This window comes from Emys orbicularis, chromosome 1 (genome assembly GCF_028017835.1).
Source record: "Emys orbicularis isolate rEmyOrb1 chromosome 1, rEmyOrb1.hap1, whole genome shotgun sequence".
Lineage (NCBI taxonomy): Eukaryota > Metazoa > Chordata > Testudines > Emydidae > Emys > Emys orbicularis.
This window is the reverse complement of record NC_088683.1, coordinates 343,595,981-343,623,839: the sequence shown is the minus strand read 5'-3', so window position 1 is coordinate 343,623,839 and position 27,859 is coordinate 343,595,981. Positions and strand designations below refer to the sequence as shown.

Genomic DNA, 27,859 nt, shown 5'->3' with positions numbered 1-27,859 from the left:
CAATCAGCCCGAGGCATGGAAAATTTCAGCCCAAACAGTTGGAGTTTGATAAAAAATATAAGCCACTGAAAACAGGGTCTTAAAATGAGAAGTGTTGGGCAACCTTAATAATAAACAATGCTATCAGACCCACCTATAATAACTGGCAATCTAGCCGCTCCTGTAACAAGATGAACAAAGGCAGGCAAACAGCAGTGGCATACACAGCATTACTGTAACCAAATGTACTAATAGTACAAGCATGAATATTGGACCAAGTTTTGCATCAGTCACAGAAACAAACCTTAGATGAGTTAGGATCTTGTAATTAGAAGTATAGTTATTTCATTTTAATTTGATCAGTGCTATACATCTGGCCTTGATTGAATTGTCTGAACAGGCAGTTTTACCCATGTCTGAGTGAAAAAAAAAAAAAATCATGTTGGGTTGAGTATCAGGAGTTGGTTTGAACCAGTATGTGGTGAGATGATGTACCAGCAGCCCTCTTTCAGCCCTTCAGTTTCTGCAGAATTCAAACTTTCAACTAAAGGGTAAAAAAAAAAATCGCATCCTTACCGCTTTAAAGAAAATCTTTCCAACTTGAGCTGACAGAAGCTGTCTTACCATCTGTACAGATAGACACTAGCTCCCAGAAGGATGCAGCTGCCCCATTATTAACCAGTGAGACACTAACTCTGAATCCTAATGACAACATTATAAATATCAACGTTACCTATTTTAGTATGTATCATTTTAATAGCGGCATCTAGCTTCTCTGGGATCATAGGCTAAGTATGAGTAGAGAACAGTACTCCTTTTCTCCTCCTCATTCTATGAGCTCTTGCTTTTTTACATAAATACCATTAAAATCCCAAGTAGGGGGAAAAAACATTTTGTAGCATATGGTATGCATTTTAGAGATATTAACACGTGAACTAGGTATTTCTCAGAACACCCATGAGAGTTAGGCAAAGAACAAAAGGCTGCTTTAATCATATGGTTATTAACTGACCGGCTCTCTCTTTTTTTCTCCTTCAGAGAGACGCAAACGAAACACCGTGATTTACAAAAGCAATCTTAACATCACAACTCCATTTAATGTTGATTTTTAAAAGACTTTAAGATTTAAAAAAAAAAAATTAAAGAGTTGGAGCGTTTTATTATTTGTATAGCTTTAAGTGACTGCTAATCGGCTCTTCCAGATTTCCTGATTGAATTTTGTGGTTTCAAATTAGGTAAAAGATTCTGATTATAAATTCACAGAAACAATTTGGTTCCAAGGGTCTTGAGTGAAAGACAGAGTTTCATTGTAATTACAATTTGAATCGCAAGGGAGTCACTGTCTGTGTGAGAAAGATAAAACAAACTGGAGGTGGCAGGAATATGTTAGGATGAAGAATACTCTGGTCCCCAAACCAACCAGATGTCTACAGAATCATATCAAAATGTGAAACGGGGAACTCTCCTTTTGTTCCAATGCTTCATACTAATCAGCTCCCTGTATAACTGGATTTGAGGCAAGACTTGTTTCTATAGGTCCAACACTGAATTGGTGAGGTAAAACTGCACAGCATGGAAACGACATGCCTAAAACTGATGTAAAAGCAAAGCATGTCACAAAAGAAGGCCAGGTAATCGATGGAAGCAGGAGCCATATGCATGTTAAAAAGAATTGGCAGCTGTTTGGAACATCCTCTTTAATAAAGTCGAGTGAACCTAAGGATAGGCAGAAGCTCAGAGGTTCAGGCTGGAGATTCTACCAACAACAGACACACACTCTGCACAACAGCTGCAGAGAGTCATCCCATCTGCTACAATGGCACAGTGCCTCCTTGCTTACAACTTCTTTAGAGAAGTGTCATTGCTTGCTGGAGGCTCCTCTTCTGGGACCGCACGGAAGCTCTGCTTGAGTGTCCTAGTGCCACTTGACACTTTATATCACTGTGAAAGGTTTGGGACTCACCACCGCAGCACCTCCTGCTGGTTGTCTCCAGGAATTAGCTCAGTCCAGTGGCGGGCCCTCTCCTGGTGGTGTCCCGCTTGCTGTTGGTCCCCCGTGTCCCTCTCAGGACCCCAGTGCCCTTATCTCAAGGTTCTGCCTCCTGCAGTACCCCACAGTCTTACTGGGTTTCCCCACCCCAGGGGAACCCCCACCCCCTATTCGCACATTGCCTCAGTCATGGCTACTGCCACTCTCTGTTTAGCCCCCGCACCCTGGGGCGGACTGCAGTCTATCAGCCAATCATCACAGGCAACAAGGGGTTTGGACTGGCTGTCTTTCCCACCCTCCGGCTGCCCCTCTGCAAGCCCAATACCTAGGAGGCCTAGAACTAGGCCCTGCAGCCTGGGGAGTTGCTGGCCTAGGGCTTCCCAGCTCCTAAGGCCTTTCCCCAGCCCTGCCTCCCTCTAGGTTTCTTGGGTGAGTTCCCCAGCAGCCAAGCCTGTCTCCCTCTCCAGTCTCTGGCTTTCCTGGCCTTCCTATAAGGCCCAGTTGCTTAGTTTGGGGCATGGCCCCAGCTGCAGCCACTTCCCCCAATCAGCTGGGGTTTTACTCCCTTGCCCAGCCCCAGCCCCCTTTAGGGCTTTTCCAACCCCTTCCGGGCTGGAGCGAGTGTTCACCCCGCTACAATCACCAAAAAGGGAGAGGTGAGCAGTGGAGGCAAGGAAGATGCTGAAGTCAAAGTGATGAGGTTTGAGGAGAGGCAAGTTGGTAGAGTGGTGGTAAAAGCCTTATTAAAAGCTGAAGGATCAGCTCCTCAGCTGGTGTCAGTGTGCACTGCTCCTATTCACACCAGCTGAAGACCAGGAGTGAGGTTTGCAGGGTGGCCTTCTGGCAGACAAGTGCTATACTGAATGTGCACACCTTTAAAAATGTCAGGAAGACAAAGTACACTTGATGGTGTTAGTATTTGTGTTATTATTTATAATAATTAACACGTTTTTATCTGTCATCTTCCTCTGCTCCCTTTTGAAACATCATCAGTTCAGCAGTGACTCATACCACACTGAAGTATATAGACCAGTGTTTTCAAACATGGGTACATAAAGTTAAGCATTTAAATCCATATTTAGGCACTGGAATACATGGCCTGACTTGAAGGGGTGCTGAACATCCACAGCCCCCCCCGACTGGCTTCAATAGCAGCAGGATCAAGCCCTAGACTATTTGAAATGTGCTCTTTTCCGTGCAGAAAAGGTTGAGGTCGTTATTGTTTCCTTTAACTTTGCCTGCCTTTGTTAGGAAAGCAGATTTGTGTTTTTCTTCTCATAGTGCCAGTGGGATAATAGCTAACTTTATCCCATGGTATGTCCCATGAATACAATATGTATCATACCTCCTCCTCCCTGGGGGCCTAAATCTGAACCCCACATCAGAAACAGTAGCCAAAGGGATTTGCTTCAAGGTCAAACCTTGTCACGGGGTGTGTTATGGAATCCTCCGTCCTGACCTGCAGTCGCTGCCATGCAACAAGAACACAGGCACTTCTGAGGGGATTGGAAGGACTAAAGGGAATGGCCAGTCTTTCAGCCCAGGGAATCTGCTTTGTGCACTGGCCCGCTGGCAATACCTCCAGCAAGCTCAGTGCTTCACTTCTGTAGTTCCCCGTGGAGAATAGTTCTCCACCCGTGAATGTGCTGGAGTGAATGGCATCCTCCTGAACATGTTTTCGGTGGCTTGGGCTAGCTGTGCAACCGGAAAGCTGTCTCTCCGCTGCTTTTGGTCCCAAACTATTAGCATAAGTAGGTTCTGGATTAGCGCCCTAAGATTAAATCAGTGATAAATGTGGACTCTATTTACCTCGTTTTATGAATGTTTTTTCCTAACCCAAGAAATGGATCCCTATACTTAGATACTGTGCTGCTTAGTGTACTAGGCTAGCGTCTGGGTGCATTTTAAAGGCCATATCAGTGAGTAAAATGCAGTGTAAAATGCAGCTTTGTAAGTATAAGCTTATATGACAGAGACTTTTTTGTTTTGTTTTGTTTTGTTTATACACTGCCTAGCACAAGGGAGCTTAATCCGTTCTGAGCATCTGAGAGGTTTTCTAAATGCTGCTTTCAATGCAAATAATATCAAAAATAATAAAAACGGCATGCTTTTTTATTTCCAGTGGAAATAGGTTTCCTTTAGCAATCCAAACATTGTAGCATCATGCTTTATTGCATGAGAACGTGAAAGAAAAATTGACTAACCTCTTTTCAGTTTTCAAGCTCAGAGACATGCAAAAAGTGACAGGAAAATTATATTTTAATATAATTCTTGGTAATTATTAGTAATTTAGATAAAGAAATTTGATTTATAATAATGTTTTATTTCGTTTTATGCTGTCTGGTTACAATTAGGTCAGGAATCTACTGAAAACATATTAGTTCAGCTATTACATTGTCACATGACAACTTTCTGCATAAAATCTTTTGTATTTGAATTAAATATTTTGGTTAAGTTAAATACACAGCGAGATTATAATGCTTTATATAAAAACAGATATACTGTAGTGTTTTGACCTATAGATGTCACTATTGAGTCATATAATGGAACACTGACATAATCTTGTTCACTCATTCAGTGATTCCTTTCCAAACTATTTGTAAGCAAATGGTTTTCCGGGTAACAAGAAATCTTCCTAATAGGTTGGCATCATATAGTGCATATGGCATTGTCAGTTTCGCATCTCGTTAGGCCACTCTGTGTGTTTGTCCAAATCTCTGAATGTAGTTCAGAATGTCTGAATTGGAAAAAAAACAAAAAACCCACCAACCACCTCCTCTTGCAGATACAGTACTGACACCGGAACACAGAAAATATGTGGTTTTGTGATACTTACAGTTGTCTAATAGTGACAGCATCCACAACACTAACTTTGTTACAGGTTATTAATTTTAAGCAATGTTCACTAATGGTACTCATCGTTACAAATATGAGTGTGCAAGGAAACTGGAAGTTCTAGGAACCGTTGGGTTCTATTTCTAACTGCAGCTGACTTCAGTATGAGACTAAGCAGGAAACTTGGGGCCAACAGTACGATCTCGAATCCAAGCTGTTCCGTCAATTTCAATGGAGTAAATCCTGATTTACACCAGGGTGTGATTAATCAGGTTCTTAACCGTATGCTGCCTCAGGTTAGCTAGCAGTATGGATGTCAAACTGCTTTCCCACCACACTCGGGCGTCGGGTGGGTCAGTTACGGTTTGTAAAGCACACAGTCTCTTAGATGATAGAAATGTTAAGTATCGTTTTCATGTCTATTCTTAATTTAGTGTCATGTGATTTTCTGTTCTAGTGATGAGATCAGTAAACTCTGTGATGTACCATCCTTGTAAATGTCTGAACTGGAAATATTTTCTAAGGGTCTAGACCAGGGGTGGGCAAACTTTTTGTCCCGAGGGCCACATCTGGGAATAGAAATTGTATGGTGCGGGAGGGGATGAGGGCTCTGGTTGGGGGTGCGGGCTCTGGGTGGGGATGGGTATGAGGAGTTTGGGGTATAGGAGGGTGCTCCGGGCTGAGACCAAGGGGTTCAAAGGGCAGGAGGGGGATCAGGGCTGGGGCAGGGATTAGGGTGTGGGAAGGGGTGCAGGCTCCGGCTGGGGGTGCGAGCTCTGGGGTGGGGCTGGGGATGAGGGGTTAAGAGTGCAGGAGGGTGCTCCAGGCTGGGATCAAGGGTTCAGAGGGCGGGAGGGGGATCAGGGCTGGGGCAGGGGGTTGGGGGGCAGGAGGGGATGAGGGCTCTGGTTGGGGGTGCAGGCTCTGGGGTGGGGTTGGGGGTGAAGAGTTTGGGGTGCAGGAGGGTGCTCCGGGCTGGGATCAAGGGTTCAGAGGGTGGGAGGGGGATCAGGGCTGGGGCAGGGGGTTGGGGTGCGGGAAGGGGTGCAGGCTCCGGCTGGGGGTGTGGGCTCTGGGGTGAGGCTGGGGATGAGGGGTTTAGGGTGCAGGAGAGGGTGCTCTGGGCTGGGATCAAGGGTTCAGAGGGCGGGAGGGGGATCAAGAGTGCAGGCTCCGGGTGGCGCTTACCTCAAACGGCTCCCGGAAGCAGCGGCATGTCCCCACTCCAGCACCTACGCAGAGCCGCAGCCAGGCGGCTCTGGGCACTGCCCCGTCCACTGGCGCCACCCCTGCAGCTCCCATTGGCTGCAGTTCCCAACCAATGGGAGCTGCGGGGGCGGCGCTTGGGGCGGGGGCAGCGTGCAGAACGGAGCCCCCTGGCAGTTCCTACACGTAGGAGCTGGAGCGGGGCCATGCTGCTGCTTCCGGGAACCATGTGGAGCGGCCCCCGACCCTGCTCTCCAGCTGGAGCGCCGGAGGAGGGCAAGCCCCAGACCCTGCTCCCCAACGGGAGCTCGAGGGCAGGATTAAAAAGGCTGGCAGGCCGGATGCGGCCTGCAGGCCATAGTTTGCCCACCCCTGGTTTAGACGCATTTATTTATTTTGCACGGAAGCCCTGAGGCTTTCTGAAAGGACAGTTGCTGATATCAGAAAGTGAAGGAAAACTTACTGACTGTAACTGCTTCTTTGGTGGTGTCATCTGTTGGGATTGAACCCAGGACTCTAGATGTAAAAACATTTGGCTGTACTCCTGGAGCCAAAAGATCAACTCCATTAGGGCACAGGCATTTGCAGATGTATAAGCTTCTTATAAGGTCTGGCCACCAGCGGGGACAAACTCTCACATTGCTATTAATGTGGGTCACAGTTGCGTGCCAGAATTCCTGTATGACACCCCACCCCAAGTGACTCTGTTTCAATTTACCCGACAGCTACTAATGTAACCAGATTGTATCGTGTGTTGACAGTTGTATTTATAGGCTCCTGTTGTTGCTTTTGTTTTTATTTTCCCAGGTTATCAGTGTAGTTGCCTCTCTCAATTCACAGGAAGAAATTGTGAATCGGAGATCACTGTGTGCTTTCCAAATCCATGTCGGAATGGAGGGTCGTGTGACCCGATAGGCAGTGCCTTCATCTGCAATTGCAAAAATGGACTGACAGGAGTAACGTAAGTGAACTACCAGTGGGGAATTGTCATCTTTGAATGATTTTAATACGAGGTCTTTTTTGCATAGGGCATCTTGTACCCCAAAGCCTCTAGTTACCTAACAAAGTATAGCCAAATCACGTGGCTTACCAAGAGGCCATATTAACATGATCCAAGAAATCCATGAGGCCAAAGTTTTCCAAAGTGGGTATTTAAACTTAGCTTCCGAAGTTGTTGTTTAGCTCTGGGATTTCAGTGGAATTTGGGCACCTAACTCCCATAGGCTCCTTTGAAAGTCCCCATCACCCACTCCTTTCCCATATTAGTACAGTTTTGATATCTCCTTTTCTCCCTATTTGTTCTCTTTCATTTCCATTCCCTTTCTCTTTCCAAACCATCTAAAATCCTATAGAATTTAATTGCCAATGCTAACCTTTTGTTAGGTTATTTGAACTATTCTGTGGAATTGTACAGCAGGGATATCAATTTGTATCGAATCTCATGGAATGGTCCAAAACACCTACGGAAAAGTTCGCATTTTTATTACAGTCTGTGAGCCTGATTCATCACGGTATTGGTCCAGTTTTATACCGGTTTCACTCCACTGAAATCAATGGATTTGCACCGGCATAAAACCTGGAAGTAATGCAATGGTCAATCAGTCCTAGGAGCTTTTTCCTGAGGAGTAGCATTAATCAGTTATTTTCTCCAGTATGTTTTCTTGTCATTGACTTAAAAAGCAGCAGAACTTGTTTCCATCTTTAGAAGATTTTAAATATTGTAATGTGGCTGGATAATAATATGTTCATTTGCCAGACACTGGCAGAGTACAAAACACAATTGCTGCCTGGACATCCTAAATAAATGAGGGTAAGCGGTGTTGATTGCCAAGGTTTCTCCTCCGAAATCTATAGCCATGTCTTGTTCTCTTAAGGTGCGAAGATGATGTCAACGAATGTGAAAGAGAGGAATGTGAAAATGGCGGCTCCTGCATCAACGTTTTTGGCTCGTTTCTATGTAACTGCACTCCTGGATATGTGGGGCAGTATTGTGGCCTCAGGCCTGTGGTGGTCCCCAATATACAAGCCGGACATTCCTACGTCGGCAAAGAAGAGCTAATAGGAATAGCAGTTGTCCTTTTTGTAATCTTTGTGTTGATCATCCTGTTTATAGTTTTCCGCAAGAAAGTGTTCAGGAAAAATTACTCACGCAACAATATCACCCTGGTCCAGGACCCGGCTACTGCTGCTCTGCTCAACAAGAGCAACGGGATCCAGTTCAAGAACCTAAGGAACAGTGGGGACAGTCGCAATATCTACCAAGAGGTGGGGCCACCGCAAGTCCCTGTGAGGCCCATGGCTTACACCCCTTGCTTCCAGAGTGACTCGCGGAACAATTTAGACAAGATAGTGGATGGACTTGGAGTTGAGCATCAGGAGATGACGACGTTTCATCCAGAGTCTCCTCGTATACTAACAGCAAGGCGGGGTGTGGTGGTGTGCAGCGTGGCTCCCAACCTGCCGGCCGTGTCTCCCTGTCGATCCGACTGTGACTCCATCAGGAAGAGTACCTGGGACGGCGGTACTGAAAGTGAGTAGCGTCATCTGATGCCGGGTGTTACTTTCCCTTTCTGACACATGTTATAACAGCTCTTGTCAGAGTACAGCAGTTTTATGAGCTCAAGGGTGGCAGAGTGAACCAGGAGGTGCTGTCTGGTTAACGCTAGGTAAGTTTGACAGGGAACACTTAATGAACCTTATTGAAAGCAGCCCACATTCATGTACTCACAGTTGTTATATTTCACAGAGAAAGTGATTGTTTAGTTCTGAAAGGATGTAATTAGGATGAGACTAGGTATACAAGTGCCCTATTTAGATCATCAAAATATGACGACCCACCTACGTTTTATATTCGTTCAGAACGTTTGAGGAAGACGGCTCTGAGGACTCCGGTCACATGATGCAGTGCAAGTGTCTTTCTGTTGAAAAGGAAAATTTTAGGCTAAGTTTCCTGACTGTGAGCGCTCTTAGCTTGGGCAATCAGTCTTGCAAGGGGTATTTAGAACTAGACAAGACAAAGCACTTAAAAATTAATGCAGGAAATGAATTACTAAGTACTTTTTATCTCTAATATTTATGCTGCTTGTCGGAAGAGTGTAAGCTGCTCTTATAACCACATTTTCAATCTGTTCCTTTCTCATCTGCGCTAAATGTTAAAACCTCGTACAATCTGTTATCTTCATATTTAAACCATTCGTGCTCCCAGTGCTTCTCTTCCCTTTTCACTGATAGCAAAGCACATCTTCAATTTCTGTACAGTCTGTCCACACATGGGACATGATGCAGGTTATCACATCAGGAAATAGCAGTTCCCAAGGGCCATATATTAGGCTGTGTGTCCCTCTGCCCTTATCACAAGGCAGTGCTTGATAAGACGCTTTGTATTAGGGCACAGGTCCTCAAAGTTTTTTCTTTTTTTGCTCATCATTTTTTTTCTTCTTAGTAACCTCATTCCTCTTTTATTCTGTTGCATCTTGAAACCCATTTTGTAGATTAAACTAAAACTTCCAACGGAAGGAGCCCATACTACGACCTTTATCTTAATATGGGAAGTCCCGTTGTTCTGAAAATTATTAATGGAGACCAAAGGGACAAGTGCAGAACTAGCTTAACCTTTTAACTTTGTGACAGACCCAGACCAGTGGGGTACAGGAGTCTGGTAGAGGGCAAATATACTGGTCACTGGATGAGTAGTTTTCTGTTCCCTGAGTGACCAGAGCAGGGGCTGCACTAGAGTAATCAGGAACCTGCTAGAACCAGTTAAGGCAGGCAGGCTAATTAGAACACCTGGAGCCAATTAAGAAGAAGCTGCTAGAATCAATTAAGGCAGGCTAATCAGGGCACCTGGGTTTTGAAAGGAGCTCACTTCAGTTTGTGGTGCGAGTGTGAGGAGCTGGGAGCAAGAGGCACAAGGAGCTGAGAGTGAGAGGGTGTGCTGCTGGAGGACTGAGGAGCACAAGCGTTATCAGACACCAGGAGGAAGGTCCTGTGGTGAGATTAAGGAAGGTGTTTGGAGGAGGCCATGGGGAAGTAGCTCAGGGAGTTGTAGCTGTCATGCAGCTGTTACAGGAGGCACTATAGACAGCTGCAGTCCACAGGGCCCTGGGCTGGAACCCGGAGTAGAGGGTGGGCCTGGGTTCCCCCCAAACCTCCCAATTGACCTGGACTGTGGGTTCTTCCAGAGGGGAAGGTCTCTGGGCTTTCCCCAACCCACATGGTGAATCTCTGAGGCAAGAAAATCCGCCAATAAGTGCAGGACCCACCAAGATAGAGGAGGAACTTTGTCACAACTTCAATTGGATGATGTAAATGAGGTCAGAATTTTGACCAAATGTATTTCTAGCATTGTGAAGTACAAGAATAACCTTTATTTACTGAGGATATAATTCTCAGGCTTTCTGGCAGTGTTTTAATTTTTGACTTGCCACTTACATTGAAGACAACAGCATTTGCAGATATAGGTATGTTTTTCTTACCTATAAACACGGTTTCATTGATCAAAAGAAGAATAAAGACCTAAATACCCTTATTACAGTATGTAATTGTGCCACTTTGATAGTTGTTTGATTGGAAATATATATCTGTCTGTGTTTAATTATGTGTCTTATATGGTGTGTTTGTACCTTTATGTGGAGGAGAGAGGATATATACCATAGATGGCAGTTAAATTAAGTACCTTTCTGAACTGTTCAGGAGTTAGGAGAAATTGTCAAGTGCTTGAAGAGGAAAGGCACTGGAAGTGCAAAGTATAATCACTGTGACTATTCACCAATGGCAGAGCAAGTAGAGCCTAATTCAGAGACCACTGAAGTCAATGGAAAGACTCCCATTAACTTCAATGGCTTTGGAGCAGGCACTGAGTGAGATTCTGCCCCAGGACAGTGAACAGTAAAGATCAATGTAATTATGATCTATCGTATAAGATGTTTATAGCACCCTTTTGAATCATAATTTTAATTAGTTCTGATCCCACACAGCATTCAAATGGGAAAATTTAGAACAGCTGCTGCTTCATTGCTTCGGCTGTCATCAGACATTTCAAAACTTGTCAAGTGTTTCAAAAACATAATTCACATCTCCTGATTGGCTGTCCTCTTGTCCAATAGATGAGGTCATTTCCCACAGTTGACGTAAATAATTTTATTCCAACAAAAGCAAGAGGGAACTACTTGTTTGCAACATTTAACTCACTCTGCAGTGGTATAACTAGACATATGTGCATACCTACACAGTACCATTTTGCTTTGTTTTTTGCTATCGATGAAGGTAAAGAGGTTGATGACGCTGAAGAGGTGACCTGTTTTGCAGGAAGTAATAAAGGCAGCAACTCTGAAGTTCAGTCCCTCAGCTCCTTCCAGTCAGACTCAGGTGATGATAATGGTAAGAAATGATTACAGCATTATTATATTGGGGACGACTGATCAGCAGAGGTTGCCACCACTTTCAGTTGTTTCCACATCTTGTAAACCCATCCAGCCCTTATAGAGAGAGGGCTGGAATCTGGTAGAAAATCTAGTGCAGTCTGCGCACAGTCTTGGGAGCACAGAGCTCCTGGGTTCTAAACCTCTCTGTGGTTCTTTTTTTTTTTCCCCCCCCCCCCTCAATTAAAGGGAAAAAAACCCTGAGCTGTCCTAGGAAGACCCAGCTTTACAATGGACCCAAAGGTCCAGAACACAAGGAATGTAATGGACCTGGATGTAAAGCAGCAGCGTCTTTCAGCCTTGGAGCAATATCTTTTTCATGTCTCAAGAATCCATTCAAAGGGAAATCCTATAAGGTTTGCAAAGTCTCCTTTAGGATTCTCAACAAAAAACTCCACTACCTTTCAGTGGACAGTCGTTTGTGACTGTCATGCTAGGAATCACAGCTAGATGAATGATCAATACCATTACATCCCAACTCAGAGAAAGTTAGTTGCCTGCTCTCATGTATTAGATTATTACCTCGGTGGTTGACATAAGGTTATACAAGGGGTGAATATATGGGGCCTAAAATTAAGCAGCCGATCAAACCTCTATTCTTAAGGACCGCGTATGATGAGCAGTGGTCTGAAAAAAGGCTAGATGCTCCTGCCATGAAAGTGGATGCCTAATTCAGATGCATCAGAAAGATTATCACAAAGAAATTGTTCTTAGCATCCTCGACAATCAATTAATGAAGCATGTGGAGATCTAGTTCCCCAGTCATCGTGTACAGCTCTTCCTTAAGTGCTCTTAAATATTAGAAAAAGCAGTTAAAGTGAAATGCACTCACAGATCCTTTTGCTTAAGCTGTGACCTTTTTACCCACAGGCAGCATAGCAATTATTTTTGTTGCGCTCACGAGTGCTTTTCCTGGGGGGGGGAAATTGTCTTGTCATCAGATCACACAGATTCTTCTTCGAGTGATGGTCCCTATTGTATTCCACTGTGAGTTACACACGCGCACCATGCGTCCTGAGCTACAGATTTTGAAAGCAGTGCCTGCTGGTCTGTCCATACGCCTTGGCTCACCTTGTGCTTCCAACCCAGGGGACTGAGGGTGGGGCAGACCAACCACCTCTCCAGTCTCTTCTCACCGCCACATGGTCCAGGTGAGAAACTTTAGTGTCCACAGCTTCAGCTTTCTTCTACAAAATAAGAATCATCTAGTCTGTAAATAGTTTAACAGTTCTAATAGGTTTTAATAGTTTTTAAAGTTTTAATCATTTTTTAAACTATTAGCCCCCCTCTTGCACCCCATTTGGGTATCAGACTATGCCCAGGACTTCAGACTTCAAACTCTGTGCTCCTGCTCGCCATCCTTCTCAGTCAGCAATGACCACCAGCGCTGCCTGTACTGCCTTGGGGAGACTCACATTCCGGTGAGGTGCAGTATCCGCTGATTGTTCCCCAGCCATACCTGAGAAGGGCGAGAACTTCCTCTCCGCAAATCCTCATGGAGGCCATGAGGCCCCAGTTGGACCCAGGCCCGGGAACACCCCCCCACACACACCCCGTACATCGGCCTGATTCAGCAAAGAGTGCGCCTCCTGCTGTGAAGTCTGACTCTGGTGTGAGAGAATCTGCCTGCAGAGACCCTACGGTGGGGTCTTGTCAGGAAGCTAGGAAGCACTCTCATAAGCATGAGACTAAGTCTTCCTCTAAGTCCACTTGAAAGAAGTTGGACTCAGTTGTAAGCAAGCCCATTGGCTTGGCCTATGAGGATTTAGTACGTCCTAAGTCCCAGAGGCACAACAAGAAAGTTCAAAGCATTGGGCTCCATTGGCACCAGACCATTGTCCATTGGCACAGTCATCCCCAGCTCCTCCCAAACCCCGGGATCTGTCCGCACCGACAAAGTCCGATCACCGCCAACTTCAGATACCACCCTGCTTGCCAGCTCCGATGGCCCAGGCAAAACCTCTCACACAGGGGAGATCTGAATCTGTTGCCGCTCCACAGGACATTTTGGCTCTCAATTGTTCTCTTCTTGGGCAAAGCAAAGAGGCATTCTCCCAGAGACTACAGATAATCCTTTCATCTTGGACTATATCCTCTCTTTGTCCATCAGCTCCTTGCAAGTACACTTGGCGGTGATCAGTGCATACAATCCACCTTCTTGGGGCTACTCGATCTTCGCACAGCCGCTGACCAATAGATTATGGAAAAGCCTAATCAGAACCTTCCCACCTACTCAAAAGCCTGCCCCCCAGTGGGACCTGAACTGTGTTCTCTCAGTACTCACAAGGCCCCGCCTTTGAGCCTTTAGCTACTTGCTCCATGTCCCTCCTTTCCAGGAAGGTCACTTTCCTTGTAGACATCAGCTCAGTGAGAAGGGTTGGTGAACTTGGAGTGTTGATGGCAGATCCTCCATACACTATATTCCATAAGGATAAGGTTCTTTATACCGACACCCCAAATTCTCCCCTAAAGTAGTTTTGGTAGTTCACCTTAACCAATCCATTCTCTTACCTGTGTTCTTCCCAAAACTGCACACTTCCACAGAGGAACAAAGACTCCACTCCCTCGATGTTCAGTGTGCCTTGGCTTTTTACAAAACCAACCAGGATGTCCCCAAGACTGTTCATCACCACAGCAGAAAAAGTCAATGGACACACCATCTCCACCCAGATAATCTCCAAATGGATCTCTGGCTGCATTCTACTCTATCAGCTTTTGAACCCCCAGCCCCCGAGGGGTAAGAGCTCATTCTAAAAGAGCGCAAGCAACAACTCTGGCATCTCCTCAGGAGGTACTCTTCCGGGACATCTGTAAAGCAGCCCCATGGGACTCCATTCACACATTTGCGAGACATTATGCCCGGGTGCAGGACTCTTCTGCTGATGCCTCCTTTGGGACAGGATTACTCCTCTCAGCCCTACAATCAACATCCGCACACCCTCCTACTTAGGTACTGCTTGTCAGTCACCCACAGTGGAATACCATAGGGACCATCACTTGAAGAAGAAGAGGAGATTACTTACCTGTAACTGGAGGGTCTTCGAGATGTGTGGTCCCTATCTGTATTCCACTACCCACCCTCCTTCCCCTCCGCTTCAGATCTTATTTGATTTGAGGTAGAGAAGCAACCGGAGAGGCGGTCAGTCCAGCCTGCCCTTTATGAGGTGAGGCATGAGGTGAGGCAGGGGGCATGCATGGACCAACAGACACTGTTTTCAAATGTTCCGGCTCTGGGCTCATGGTGCACATGCATAACCCACAGAGGAATACAGATGGCTACCACACATCTCAAAGGACCTCCAGTTACAGGTGAGTAACTCCTCTTATTCACTTGACTCAGTCTTTTCATCCATGCCTTAAAAATAGAAATTTCAGACATTTTGACCTTTTCTGTGGTACTCATGCCCATAGAGTCTCAGCACCTCCCACACAGGAATGAAGCTATCCACTCTGCTCCCTTGTAAAATGGTATTCTCCCCACTTTTCAGAGGAGGAAACTGAGGGACAGGGAGATTAAGCATCGCACAGAAAGCCTGGCATAGCCTGGAACAAATCTGTGAACCTACGATCTCCTGAGGCTCAGTGCAGTCCTTTAACAAGAATCACCCTTCCTCCTTCCATTGTAAGATGTTCAGAGTTTTCAAACCCAAAATTATAAGCACAATAAAAAGCTTAGAATATGTGTTCTTGGTGATAAAAAGTAAACAGTCCCAATCATACCTTGTACCAGTGTTCGGGTGAAATTCTCCTCTTGGAGCCGTACCCCGTCTGGAATGAGTGCAGAATGTATAACTGATGCCTCCCCCATGGAATGAAGGGGAGAATTTTACTCTTTCTTTCACAGACAGGGTAGCAATTTTTAATTCATAGGCTACAAAAAATGCTGACTATAGCTGGACGGTAGCTATCAAATAAGTGACTGTTTTCCTTTTCCTTTATATCTGAATAAACTGAACACATTCACATTTTCTTGTCCAATTGATTATTTTTTCCTCCCCTTTCAAAATAAGTAAAAGAAAAAATGCACATTTTTATTTAAAACAAAAAGAGCAAAGACTCAGTTTCCTTGCAGTTAAGGCCAAGCTTCCATGCAGTTCAAGATCAAAATTTCAAAACTGGCTATGTAATCCTGCATTATTTGTTGCACTTCTGTTGCATTTGCAAAACATGCATTTGCACGTGCATGCAGTTACCTTTTACGCCAACCAAATTCTAACTAGTGTGAGTGCAGGCTTTTCAGGTACCTGATCCTGTAAGTCAATGGCAAAACTAGAGTTGCCAGCCCTCCAGGATTGTCCTGGAGTCTCCAGGAATTAAAGATTAACCTTTAATTAAAGATTATGTAATCTGATGAAACATCCAGGAATACTGCCAACCAAAGTTGGCAACCCTAGGCAAAAGTCCTCCTTGGAGCTGGATTGGACCCTTTGTGTCCATACACATTTTGTGGAAGCAGTATTTAAAATATGTCCCTTAAAGATAAGAATTCTAGTTCAGTATCTACTGTAATCAAGGCTCAGAGAGCTTCAGAGAGAATAGGAAGGCCTTTTAGGTCATCGGCGTCATCCCACAGAAGTCAGTGCAGAATAGCGTATTCTGTTTTTTGTGATTTTTTTCACTGTAGGACCCCCAAAGAGGAGCACAGACAGAATTCAGACATACATGGACACACACAGAGGGGGTAAGGAGACACTCTCCTTTTAAAGCAGTTAAGTGTTTCTCCAGGAGCAGGACTGGAAACAAGGCTGGAGCAAGAGCAGGGCCTGTGGGACCCGTCACCACTATCAGGCAGGGGATTGTTCCAAGTCATTCTGTGACACTGGGCAGACTGAGCTACTGTTTCTCCTGTGAGGCTTATATAGGTGCCCTGAGAGTCACCAGAGCAGCTCCTGGCTTGTGCATTGACTGGAGCCTGGCAGAGGAATGACTCATCAATGCGAGGGATTTAATCAGGCTCTGGTTCAGGGATGACTCACCACCTCACATTCCCACACTGTAGTTCCATTCTAAAGCTAGTGAATGAATCAGTCTTGCAAAGGTCAGAGTGTTGCCCCCGAAACTGCATAGCTGCTCACCAGCCACGTCCTCAAGGAGACACGAAGGAGTCATCATCATTACACTTCTTCCCATCAAGGTTGCGCATGACCCTGCCTGCAACAGACTGTCCTCTTTTGGGACCGGGCAATGTATTGCATCATGTTGCAAAAGTTATTAGCAAAACTGTGTAGAGTTTTCATCTTCCACTGACTTGGGAAGCTTGTTCCATATATGGAAGCAATAGAGCTCATCTTGCTGGAGCTGGGAATAGTTCCTCTAAAAGTGCCATTACAAGCAAAAGGTATTGCTGCTTCCTTCTAAGAGAAACATCATACTGTTCATTCAGTTTGTATCAATACCTGGGTAGGCAGCATACGTTCCCCCGAGTGTTGCTGGTTTGGGGCTTTCTCTGTGGATTTCCATAGCTTCAGTGGGTTCGTCTCATAATTCTAACATTTCTTTTGAATGCTTTTTATTGTGAACATTTACTGTGACTGGGTTTTTTTTAAGGTGACATTGAATGTGTTTAAATTGCTTGTCTCCGTTTGTTGTGCTCAGAGTAATTAGCATTAATTTTCGTGATCAAAAAAGGAACATGATGTCTTAAAATTCCTTATAAACCTTAATGGGAAAAGAATGCCTGCTCTCAGCACAAAGGTTTTGAGAGTGCACTTTGAAGTCAAGTTACTGTTTCCTGTAAGAAGGAATTTTGAATGGATGGGCTAAAGCAAACTTAAAAGGACACTATCAGGTTACTGGGGGTCTAGGGTGGGTGAGTTGGTTCAGGGATCAGAGAGACCCCTAGTTCTCTCCACAAAAGCTGACCCTGTTCGTGGATGCTACCCCTGTCATAATGAATCAGCCAGAGGGATTCCCTCCAGAACAGCATGAGGAGACTGAGTGCACAGCCTCTGCGAGTAGTCCCAGTCCCTGCTATCTCTTGCAACTGGTCTCAGAACCCAAACTCAGATCCCGTGGGGAAGGGTAACTCCTTAACATAAGAACGGTTATACTGGGTCAGACCAAAGGTCCATCTAGCCCAGTATCCTGTCTTCCGACAGTGGCCAATGCCAGGTGCCACAGAGGGAATGAACAGAACAGGTAATCATCAAGTGATCCATCCCCTGTTGCTCATTCCCAGCTTCTGGCAAACAGAGCCTAGGGACACCATCCCTGCCCATCCTGGCTAATAGCCACTGATGGACCTATCCTCCATGAACGTATCTAGTTCTTTTTTTCAACCCTGTTATAGTCTTGGCCTTCACAACATCCTCTAGCAAGGCGTTCCACCGGTTGACTATGCGTTGTGTGAAAAAAATACTTCCTTTTGTTTGTTTTAAACCTGCGGCCTATTAATTTCATTTGGTGACCCCTAATTCTTGTGTTATGAGAAGGAGTAAATAACACTACCTTTTTTACTTTCTCCACACCAGTCATGATTTTATAGACCTCTACCATATCCCCCCGTAGTTGTCTCTTTTCCAAGCTGAAAAGTACCAGTCTTATTAATCTCTCCACATATGGAAGCCTAATCATTTTTGTTACCCTTTTCTGAACCTTTTCCAATTCCAATATATCTTTTTTGAGATGGGGCGACCACATCTGCAAGCAGTATTCAAGTTGTGGGCATACCATGGATTTATATAGAGGCAATATGATATTTTCTGTCTTATTATCTATCCCTTTCTTAATGATTCCCAACATTTTGTTCGCTTTTTGCACTGCCATTTCCATGCGAGGCTGACCCTGGTTTTTAATATTTTGTTTTCAACTCTTGTCTCTCAGATGCTTCACACTAGCATCACATTCTCTTCGGGCTTTGCCTTTTTTTTTCATTAGCCATGCATTTGTATTAGCAGAGGGACAGACAAGATTTTTTTTATGTCTCCAAATTGTGTGTGCCAAATCTTGCACTAGTTGGTGCTGCTAGGCTAAACAGTGACTCCGTAATTTATGCTGGTGGAATCCTGCTGGCCAAGTGGCCACTTAGTGCTCCCTTCCCCCTCTTTCCCCAGTCATGCAGCAGCATATAATGGAGGGGTTTTTATCCCTCTCTATTACTCATGGTGCATTAACAGATATGGGACTCCCTTGTTTATATGATTATAATCATATAATCACTGATGGCATCTATAAGGTCAACACAGCTCAAGGATATGGTTTATTTGGTTAACCAGGCCTCTCTCTGCTAAATGGCTGTCAATGAGGGATGAGAAGAGAGGCTATTTCTGGCTCAATAAGGGGGCCTCTTCCCAGGACCATTAAGTTGGCTCATGGTAATTAGAGATGGGAAAGACTGTTCATTCGTGAAGAGTCAGCACCAATTTAATGGAAGTCTTTCCACTGACTCCAGTAGGCCTGGGACCATGCCTCAGTGCAGGGGCTAGCCTCTCAGCAGAAGCAGAATGGGATATTAATCAGAATAATGCTGCACATTCAGAAACCACCTATGAAAACTTGTTCGCAAAAAATGTCAAGTCCTGGTTTGCCAAGCTGTGAGATCGGGAGAAGGTTCAGATAAGCATCTGAACTTGAAGTAGCTCATCCAAAACCCAGGACCTTGTGGAGTCCACTCATTGCTACTGTCAAGGTGTCTATGCCATACAATGCTGTTTGGTCCTGTATTTAACCGTGATTGGTCTAAATTAGTTACTGGTAAAACACATGTTTTGAACCCACAGGACATTCAACATAGCATTTTATTTAATGCGGGTCGAAATTTGGACTCAAAATTTGACTATGTCCTAATTATAGCAGCACTGCCTAATGTCCTGGAGTTACTATACTGCAGGGTACGCACAGTAAATAAGTAAAATATCTCTATTAGGAAATAGATTAAGTTGAAGACTTAACATCATTTCAGTTCTGTGTGATTGCCTCAAAGATAATGATTCCTTGGAACACACCGCACTGTCTCTGGAGGACTTTGAGCAAGAATTAATTTGAGATCAGTATCTGGTAAAACCAGATACTACTTTGGTTAATTGAATCAGCTGGACAGTCTCGTTTGAATTTATGAGTCGATATTCATCATTGCATGTGCCTTTTTGGAAGTAATGCTTTGGAATTTATCACCATGTGCTTTTCCATTTGAAAAATATACAGGATTATCTGAAATGAAATGTGTTGGAAACCACTGCATAATTCATGAATTGTTTGGCAGCCTTTTCCATGCCAGTTCTGTTTGAGAAATTTTAATGTGGGAACATATTGTGTGTGTTTTTAAATACTAACCTAAAGCTGTCCTTCCCCTCCCTTTATTTTCTGCTCTCCCTTTTCCACAAGCTTCCATAGTGACTGTCATACAGCTTGTCAACAATGTAGTTGACACTATAGAAAATGAAGGTATTTAATTTTTTTTCTTTATTATTCTGCAAACATTGCCTCCTGTATTCTTTGTTGAAACACCGCAGCAGAACCTCACTAATCTACACTGACTGACAAACCCACTACAGATGACGGCTTTACAAATTAGCAAGGTCACAGACAAACACAGCAGAATAAGTGCTAGGATGATGCATCACAAAATCTACTTTGGTAATTTTGGGTGACATCCAGGGTACAGAAAGGCACACAGGGCTTGATCCTGTGCCATTCAAGTCAATGGGAGTTATTCTGTTGACTTGAATGGGAGCAAGATTAAGCTCATGACGTAGCCAAATTGCTGTGGCTGTCCTACAGGTAGATGCATGGGGACTGTTTAGCCCCTGACCACAGTGGAGCTAAGTTCTGCAGCTCTTCACTCCACAGGACCACATGGAGAGGAGATGGGGGCTGAAGGTAGGCGTGGGCATAGCCAAATGGTCCCAAATGCCACAATGCCAACACACGGGTTGTGCAGAAAGCTATGGAGGCTACTACAGAAACATGTCCTGGTTCTCAGTTAGAGTGAGGGTTAGATAGCCCCCCCATTGGAGGCAGTATTGCCTAGTGAATAAAGCATCGGACTCAAGACAACTGGGTTCTGTTCCCAGCTGGAACACTTAGCTTGCTGGGCAAGTCACTTCACCTTGCTGTGCCTCAGTTTCCCCACTTGTAAAATGGGGATAATTATACTCTCCTCCTTTGCAAAACACTTTAAGATCTACTGGTGAGAAGTGCTATCTAAGAGCTAGGTTTTATTATTTATTTGCTAAGCCCATCAAGTCTGGCTTGCTCAGGATTTCACGCTTATTTAGCAAGCATAGTTTAGTCCAGCCTTACAGACTGCTGCTAGCCCAGGCTGAGTAATGTTTCTGATGTCTTTATTATAATGGCAATAAATGGGGAGCTAGATGATTTTGTGCCCAGGCTAGTATATTTTCATGGCAGTTTTCAAAGATTCATTTAGCCGGAATTGCTTATGAATATACTTGCTTATTTCCTGAGATCTAAGGATATACACTTAGCAGTTGTCTAACATATACAATGTAATAAAACCAATACAATGAGGTAATCAATGTTAACTAATAAAATAGACTCCACCCCAAATTAAGAAAATAAGAAACAACGCCAATACCTCAGTGTCTCAAGGCAAAAACTTGAAAAACAAATTGGCTGCACACCATGCCATAAAGGTCAGTTGACTCAAGACAAAATAGAAATAAATTTCAGAAGCTTCCACTGAAAATGTTGTGCCCACCTCCAGACTCCTGATGTGAGACCTAGATGTTCTATGGTAGAGTTGGGTGAAAGCCGTGGATTCTTAGGGTATGTCTACGCTGCGAAGTTGTCAACAAAAAAGCCCCCCCCCCCACGAAAGACAAAAGTTTTGCCGACGTAAGCGGCAGTGTGAATGTGGCTTTGCGACAAAGCTAACGCCGCTCGCGGTGTAGACAAGCCCTTAGTCACATGAGACCTCACAACATCATCTGCTGTTAAATCCTTGCTGGGAAGTCAGGGGCAGGGGGCAGAGGGATTGTTTCATGTGGGAATTGTGGGTGGTGCAGGTCAGCAAATTAGTGAGGTTCTACTGGGTAGTGAAAAGATGCAGCTGCTAAGGTACCTGGTGCGCCGTGGGTACAGTATAATGGCACTGACTGAAGACCGCTGGGAGGAGAGCATAATACTGGTTACAAACAAAGAGTGTTGTCAGTGTAATCCAGCGGTCCCCAAATTGTGTGGTGCAACCCTCAAGGTGGGAGCATGGAGGAACATTTGGGGGGGCACAGCTGGGGCCCGGGCCAGCCCCCACGTGGGGTGGGGAGGGAGTGCCACCCAGTTCTGCTCCTAGCCCCACCCCCAGCTGTGGCACCAGCCTTGGCCCCCGTACCCCCGCCCCCCCCTCCCAGAGCCACAGCCTCGCTCCTGGCCCCGGGTCGGGGTGGGGAGCATGAGGTAAAAGTTTGGGGACCACTGGTGTAATCATTCCTTTTAGGCTCTTTTTGGACAATATTTGGATGGCTAGTGGAGGTTCAGTGCCACCACACCTGCAGCCTCCAGGCAAGCCTGTCCCCAGCCATCCCAGAGACCAGTTGGAAGGCTAGCATGTCGTGTACTAACCACGCTACATTCCCATGTAAACTGGCCTGGTGCTGAATGAGAGCTCTGTGTGGTGTTAATAAATTGAGCCCCCAGGGAACTGGGATGGTTTCCCCCCGACCCCCCCTTCCACACACACTTTTATCTCAGCCCTGGCTGGGATACATAGATTAATACATTTGAAGGCCATAAAGTACCTTTATGATGATTTAATCTGACCTCCTACAATAACACAGTCCATAGATTTTTGCTCAGTGATTTCCTGCATTGAGCCCAGTAACTAGTGATTGAATTATTAGAGCTTCTTTTTAAGAAAACATAACAGGTTACTCTCCTCCCGTTTAACGCAAAACCTTCATCCCTCCTCTCTTCCCTACCCCATATTGGAATCCCCCTTCCCCCATCAGCTAGCATGGCAGAACAGTTTGGGGGTCACGGGTGTAGGATCGGGGAGCATGCAATCTTGGGTAGTATAGCTGATGACCCCATGGAATGGCTTTCTATTCTATTCAGGTTTTTATACCATGCCCATCATCATGATACACCTCTACCTCGATATAACGCTGTCCTCGGGAGCCAAAAAATCTTACCATGTTATAGGTGAAACCACGTTATATCGAACTTGCTTTGATCCACCGGAGTGCGCAGCCCCCCAACCCCCCGTAGCACTGCTTTACCGCGTTATATCCAAATTCATGTTATATCGGGTGGCGTTATATCGAGGTAGAGGTGTATCTGAACTTGGATGGGCCGAGATTTGTTTGAACTGGCCCTGAGAATGGTAGATTCTTATTTTTCCATTTCAAAGTGAGCAAGAGAGAGAGAAATGTATTATACAGTTATAAACCTTACAGACTGTGGGTGGCCCTTTCATACTAAGAATTCCAGCTTTAATTTAATTCCATATTTGTTAAGGGAGGATAGATAATTAAGATGATGAAAGGAAAGGAATATGACCTGCTGATACAAGTGACAGAATGTTTCCATATATGCCTATGTTTGACTCGGCAAGCTTACCTGGTACATTAAACTAAGGCGCAATTAAAAATGCTATTAAAACAACGTACAGCCAGCTGTATTTTAGACATATGCATGCTAAGAGTTGTATTTTCACCTGTAACTCTATGCTGGTAGCAAGCTTTGAATTACCAGCTTTTACTTTTCACTTTGTATCTAACAGTGTCTGTTATGGATCAAGGACAGAACTACAACAGAGGTGACTTTTCTGAGATGCTTTCTGCCTTTTGTACTGTGTCGGTGGGGGGGAAGGCATTGGTTTCTGTTTTCTCAGTATCGATGTGCTTCATCTGTCTTCCCCTCTTCCGGATTATATTATGTCCAAATTCTGCATGCTTGGGAATTTTGCCATCCAGTGTTTACTTCAGGAGCCGTCCATACTTTTTGACCTCTCAACCGTTCACTTTGTGTGTCCTGTGTATTTTCTCTCCTAAAACAAAGTTGTTTGGGGGTGACAGACGTGCTCTTTTGAGCATGATGGATTTTTTTAAATCTCTTGTGAAAAATATTAATTCACAGATTTCTAGCATTTTGGTTTCTTAGACTCATAATTTCTAATACACTTACTTGCATCCTTCAGTGTGAAATGCTTTCAGATGGTCATGTTTTGTTTCTTTTAATCTTTGTGTTGGCACCGTGATGTAAAGTTGTTTTTCCCCCCCTCTGGGGAGAGCATGGCTGACCGGTTTTAGCAGGCTATGGAGCATGCTGATTATATTTGCATTTGTGGCTGAAATTTGCTATGAATATTTGCTCTGTAGCAGGTGCATGCAATAGGTTTTGTTCTTATTAGTTACTCTCCATCCTAAAGAGTTTGTTCCCCTTTACAGCTTATCATTGGGACACCTCTGACTGGATGCCAAGCGCTCGTTTGTCTGACATTGAGGAAGTGCCCAATTATGAAACAGCAGATGGAGGCTCGGTGCATCATGGAAGTAACAGGGAGCTGGAAACTGATTACTACCTTGGTGGCTATGACATTGACAGCGACTATCCTCCTCCTCACGAAGAGGAGTTTTTAAGTCAGGACCAGTTACCACCTCCGCTCCCAGAGGACTATCCAGACCAATATGAAACCCTTCCGCCATCCCAGCCAGTCTCTATGGCTAGCACACTCAGCCCAGATTGCAGACGGCGGCCACAGTTTCACCCTAGCCAATACCTCCCTCCTCATCAGCTCCCCAATGAGATGGACGCTGCTGGGTCTCAGACTGTGAATGAATTTAGTACTTTTGCTGTTGTCCCAGGCCAGAGCATGGAAAACGTTAGTGCAGGTAAGATGCCCTTATCCTTACACAACTCTCTGGATGCCTCCTCATCTGACATCTCAGCCAGCTGTGGCTTTGACGATTCCGAAGTAGCCATGAGTGACTTTGAAAGTGTGGAGGAACTCATCCTAGATAATGTTCACATTCCATTTGTGGAGACCCAGCATCAGACACAAGTGTAAAGGAGACTTTTTTTTTTTTGGTGGTCATTTGGTCCAATTAACAGTATAAATACTGAGAAGACATTTTGGTAAAGATGTATTTATGTATATTGGGCAAGGCAGAAATCCAGTATAACCTATTAACTTGTTCAAAAATGATACTGTATGTGCAGACACAAAGAGACCAGTTATGTTAAGCTGTATGCCACAAAATTGTTACAGACAATCTGGAGAATATGTACCATCTATTTATTACCAAGAGTACACTCACAGAGTTTCTGAGGGGGGAAACAATTTCACCTTTTAAGTTCCCTTTCTTCACCTGCTATTTATTTGGTATTGTATTATTAAAAGTGTTACAATCTCTCCGTGCAGTATTAACAAACGGGAGGATGATTCCAAGAGGCACTGTTGCATGAAATTTTAGGTCAGCTAAAGAGTGAAAGAATTTGATCATATGTAAAACAATTCCATTGGTTTTATTAAAAAAGAATTTAAAAGACAACTTATCGACATGGATATCTGTCCATAAATAATTATTTCTTTATAGTTTTGTTTATATCTCACATCAAATCCTAGCTTGTGTGTATAGAGTAAGACAAATATATGCATTATATATTATACACCAAACTAGACTAGGTTGGTTGCCATTATTCAAACTTACTTTCAGATGTTTGTGTATACATTGAATTATGAGACTTTCCAAATATTGTGACATTTAACCCTTGCGAGTTTGACTCACTAATGGCCAAATTCTGCCCTTAGATACACGCGTGTAACTCCCAGTGACTTGTGTACAGAATGTGACCACGTATCTGAGAACAGAACTGAACCTGAACTACATTTTGGTGCTTTTATTTTGGGCTTCCTTGCAGCTTTTTAACAGCAGTCATAGTGCTGTCATAGTCCAGTTAAATTAGTTTTAATTAATTTGCATACACATTCTACTATAATCTTAAATTGCTAGGTCAACTACAGTTGAAAAATGTCCTGCCCTCGAGTTTGTGGAACAGATCCTCAGCTGGTGTAGACTGGTGTAGTCAATGGAGGTATGTTTATTTACATCAACATCAGCTGAGTATCCGGCCCTGTATTCCCTCAGAACTCCCAAATAGTATTCACAGAGTTAAAAGCACTTTTGTATAATACTGTAAAATGCAAAAACAACACATCAGGTTAATTTTTGGCAGTTCACATTAATCATCCAGAGCAGGTTAAACGCAATATGGAAATCTGTTTTTTCCACTCACTGCAGTAAAAATATATATGCGCCCTTTACTCAATGCTGTGAAAATATTTTTACGAGTAGTTCTACAGCATTTGTACATCTCTGTGGCTATACGTTGTACATTGAATAGTAGGAAGTCTTCACTTTGCATTAATGTTTTATTATCCACATCCTTCCCTAGCAGAACTCAGTCATTCTGAAAGTTTATTGAATAGGTAGAAGTTATGGATGAATGGATGCTCTAACAGGTTTTTCATGCTGCTGCCTTATCCTGTTTCTTGGTCAAATAAGTTAACTGGATCGTTTTTAGGAAGAGAGATTCTTGACTGAACTGAATTTTACCCATTTGGTTGTCATAAGTCAGTCTTATTTCTTATCATACAGCTGGTGATTATTCAAAAGTTGCCCCAAAAGAAAACAGGTTATTGAGAATGTTACTTATATAGTTATGTAGCTTGTGACACTTTTAATAAAACATGGTCTCTAAAATTGGCAGTGTAACCTGATATTTCAATGCTTCCCTCCAGTATATCATATATCAGTAGAAGACTGGTTTTACTTTGGATCATACAACAATTCTTCATTAGAAAACAATCCAGTTACAGTATGTAGAGGTACATAATTAATAAAGTGGACTTTAGGCAAGAGAATGTACTGCACATACAAGTATTATGAAGTACTTGCCTGCATATAGTTCGTGTTCATTGAATTTATGAATGTCACTTGGTCTCCTCAAAGCAGACGTGCTTCTGTAAGAGTGATATGTTCTAAATGTGTTCATGGTACATTTTGATCCCCTTTCCCTCCCACTCTCCCACCATTTTTAAGAAAAAATACAGATTTCAAATATATCATGATTGCAAGGAAAATGAGGGATTTCCCTACAAACCATGAAATAGTTTGGCTAAGGCCAAGGCACAGATTCAGTTATGCAGCATGACCATGCCTTGCTTATAAAGTTTACATTGCAGAGAAGTGGTTGCAAGGAATAGATTAGTATTACTTCAAGGATAGGAATATTTGAGTTTTAACAAATTTAAAAAGCTGCAAGTTTAGCTGTTGTGCAATAGTTTTAATGCTGATATGAATTTCTATGAATTAAATACTCTTTTAGCACATGGCTGTGACATACCTGGGGTTTGTTTCAAGTCAACTCTTAATGTACTACATTTTGAACTATTATGCAATGAACTCTCTTTTTTGCCCCCAATTAGTTATTAAATATACTCACCATCTTCATCTGTAGAAAACATCTTTGGGTAATAGATCCCTGAGACACTGGTATCTAAGTTATTTTCCTTATAGGGACATATCAAAAGTGTCACAAAGGGAAACACAATTGGTAACATAGCAATTGCCATACCAGAAAAGACCAATGGTTCTTACTAAGCTTGTTGCCTCAGTAATATCTTGTGGGCAGTGAGTTTCACTGGTAAAATACACTAGCTTCAGTATATACTTCCTTTTCTGTCTTTTAAATTTTGTTGCCATTTCATTTAATCAAGCGCCAATTTGTTAATGTGCTATGGAGAAGGGGATATAGGAGCACATGATTTACCTTCTCCGTACCATTCATGATTTTATATACCTCAATATCTCCTCCTCTCCAAACTAAATAGACCTCCTGTATTCAGTCTTTCCTCAGACAGAAACCCCTCAATTCCTATCCCCACTTTTGTTGCCCTTCTGGTTCTTTTCAATGACCAAACTTGAATGCAGATCTCAAGGTGAAAACCTTCCCAAGCATTACAGCGTGCAATAACATTCTCACATTACTTTCTGTCTCCTTGTTAATACAACTCAGCATCTTATTTGCTTTTTTAATTAATGGTGTGCTTTGGTTAACTCCGATATGAACCAAATGAGTACATAAGTAGGTAGTTTACACTATTCCATCCGATGTATGTTACTCTGTCGTATGATGGGTTTTTTTCTGTTGCTGTCTTCTCAGCTGCCTAGTTAGGCCTTTCCTCAGAATCCCGGCTAGTCTTGACTAACTGTCATTGTGCCTGTAGAGTGTCACAATTCACATTCCTGTAGATGGCTCCACTACATGATATTTCCCTTCAGATTCTTCTGTAAAGGGTTTTCACAGAATGACTACAATATCAAACGATGGTATTCCACGGCAAAACCACAGTCCTTTATGGTAAATACACTCTTTGCTTTTTATTTGAAAAAAAAGGCAGCAACTACTCAGAAAATAAATTCATATCTTTATCAGAATTTCTTAGACTTCCAGGATGCTTGTGGGTCTT

General features: G+C 43.7%; 1 protein-coding gene across 3 annotated transcripts in view; it reads left to right on the top strand.

Annotated features, from left to right (window-relative positions):
- Positions 1-24,394, top strand: part of FAT3 (FAT atypical cadherin 3) — a 452,955-nt gene extending 428,561 nt beyond the window's left edge. For 2 of the 3 annotated variants that reach the window (XM_065417519.1, XM_065417510.1), the window contains 6 exons: positions 6,818-6,971; positions 7,885-8,540; positions 11,276-11,389; positions 19,753-19,812; positions 23,108-23,143; positions 23,775-24,394. In XM_065417519.1, coding sequence (XP_065273591.1) covers positions 6,818-6,971; positions 7,885-8,540; positions 11,276-11,389; positions 19,753-19,812; positions 23,108-23,143; positions 23,775-24,394 — 1,640 coding nt within the window. The remainder of the gene's footprint in view (positions 1-6,817; positions 6,972-7,884; positions 8,541-11,275; positions 11,390-19,752; positions 19,813-23,107; positions 23,144-23,774) is intronic. The other variant, XM_065417527.1, reaches the window with a different exon arrangement.
- The last annotated feature ends 3,465 nt before the right edge of the window (positions 24,395-27,859 follow it).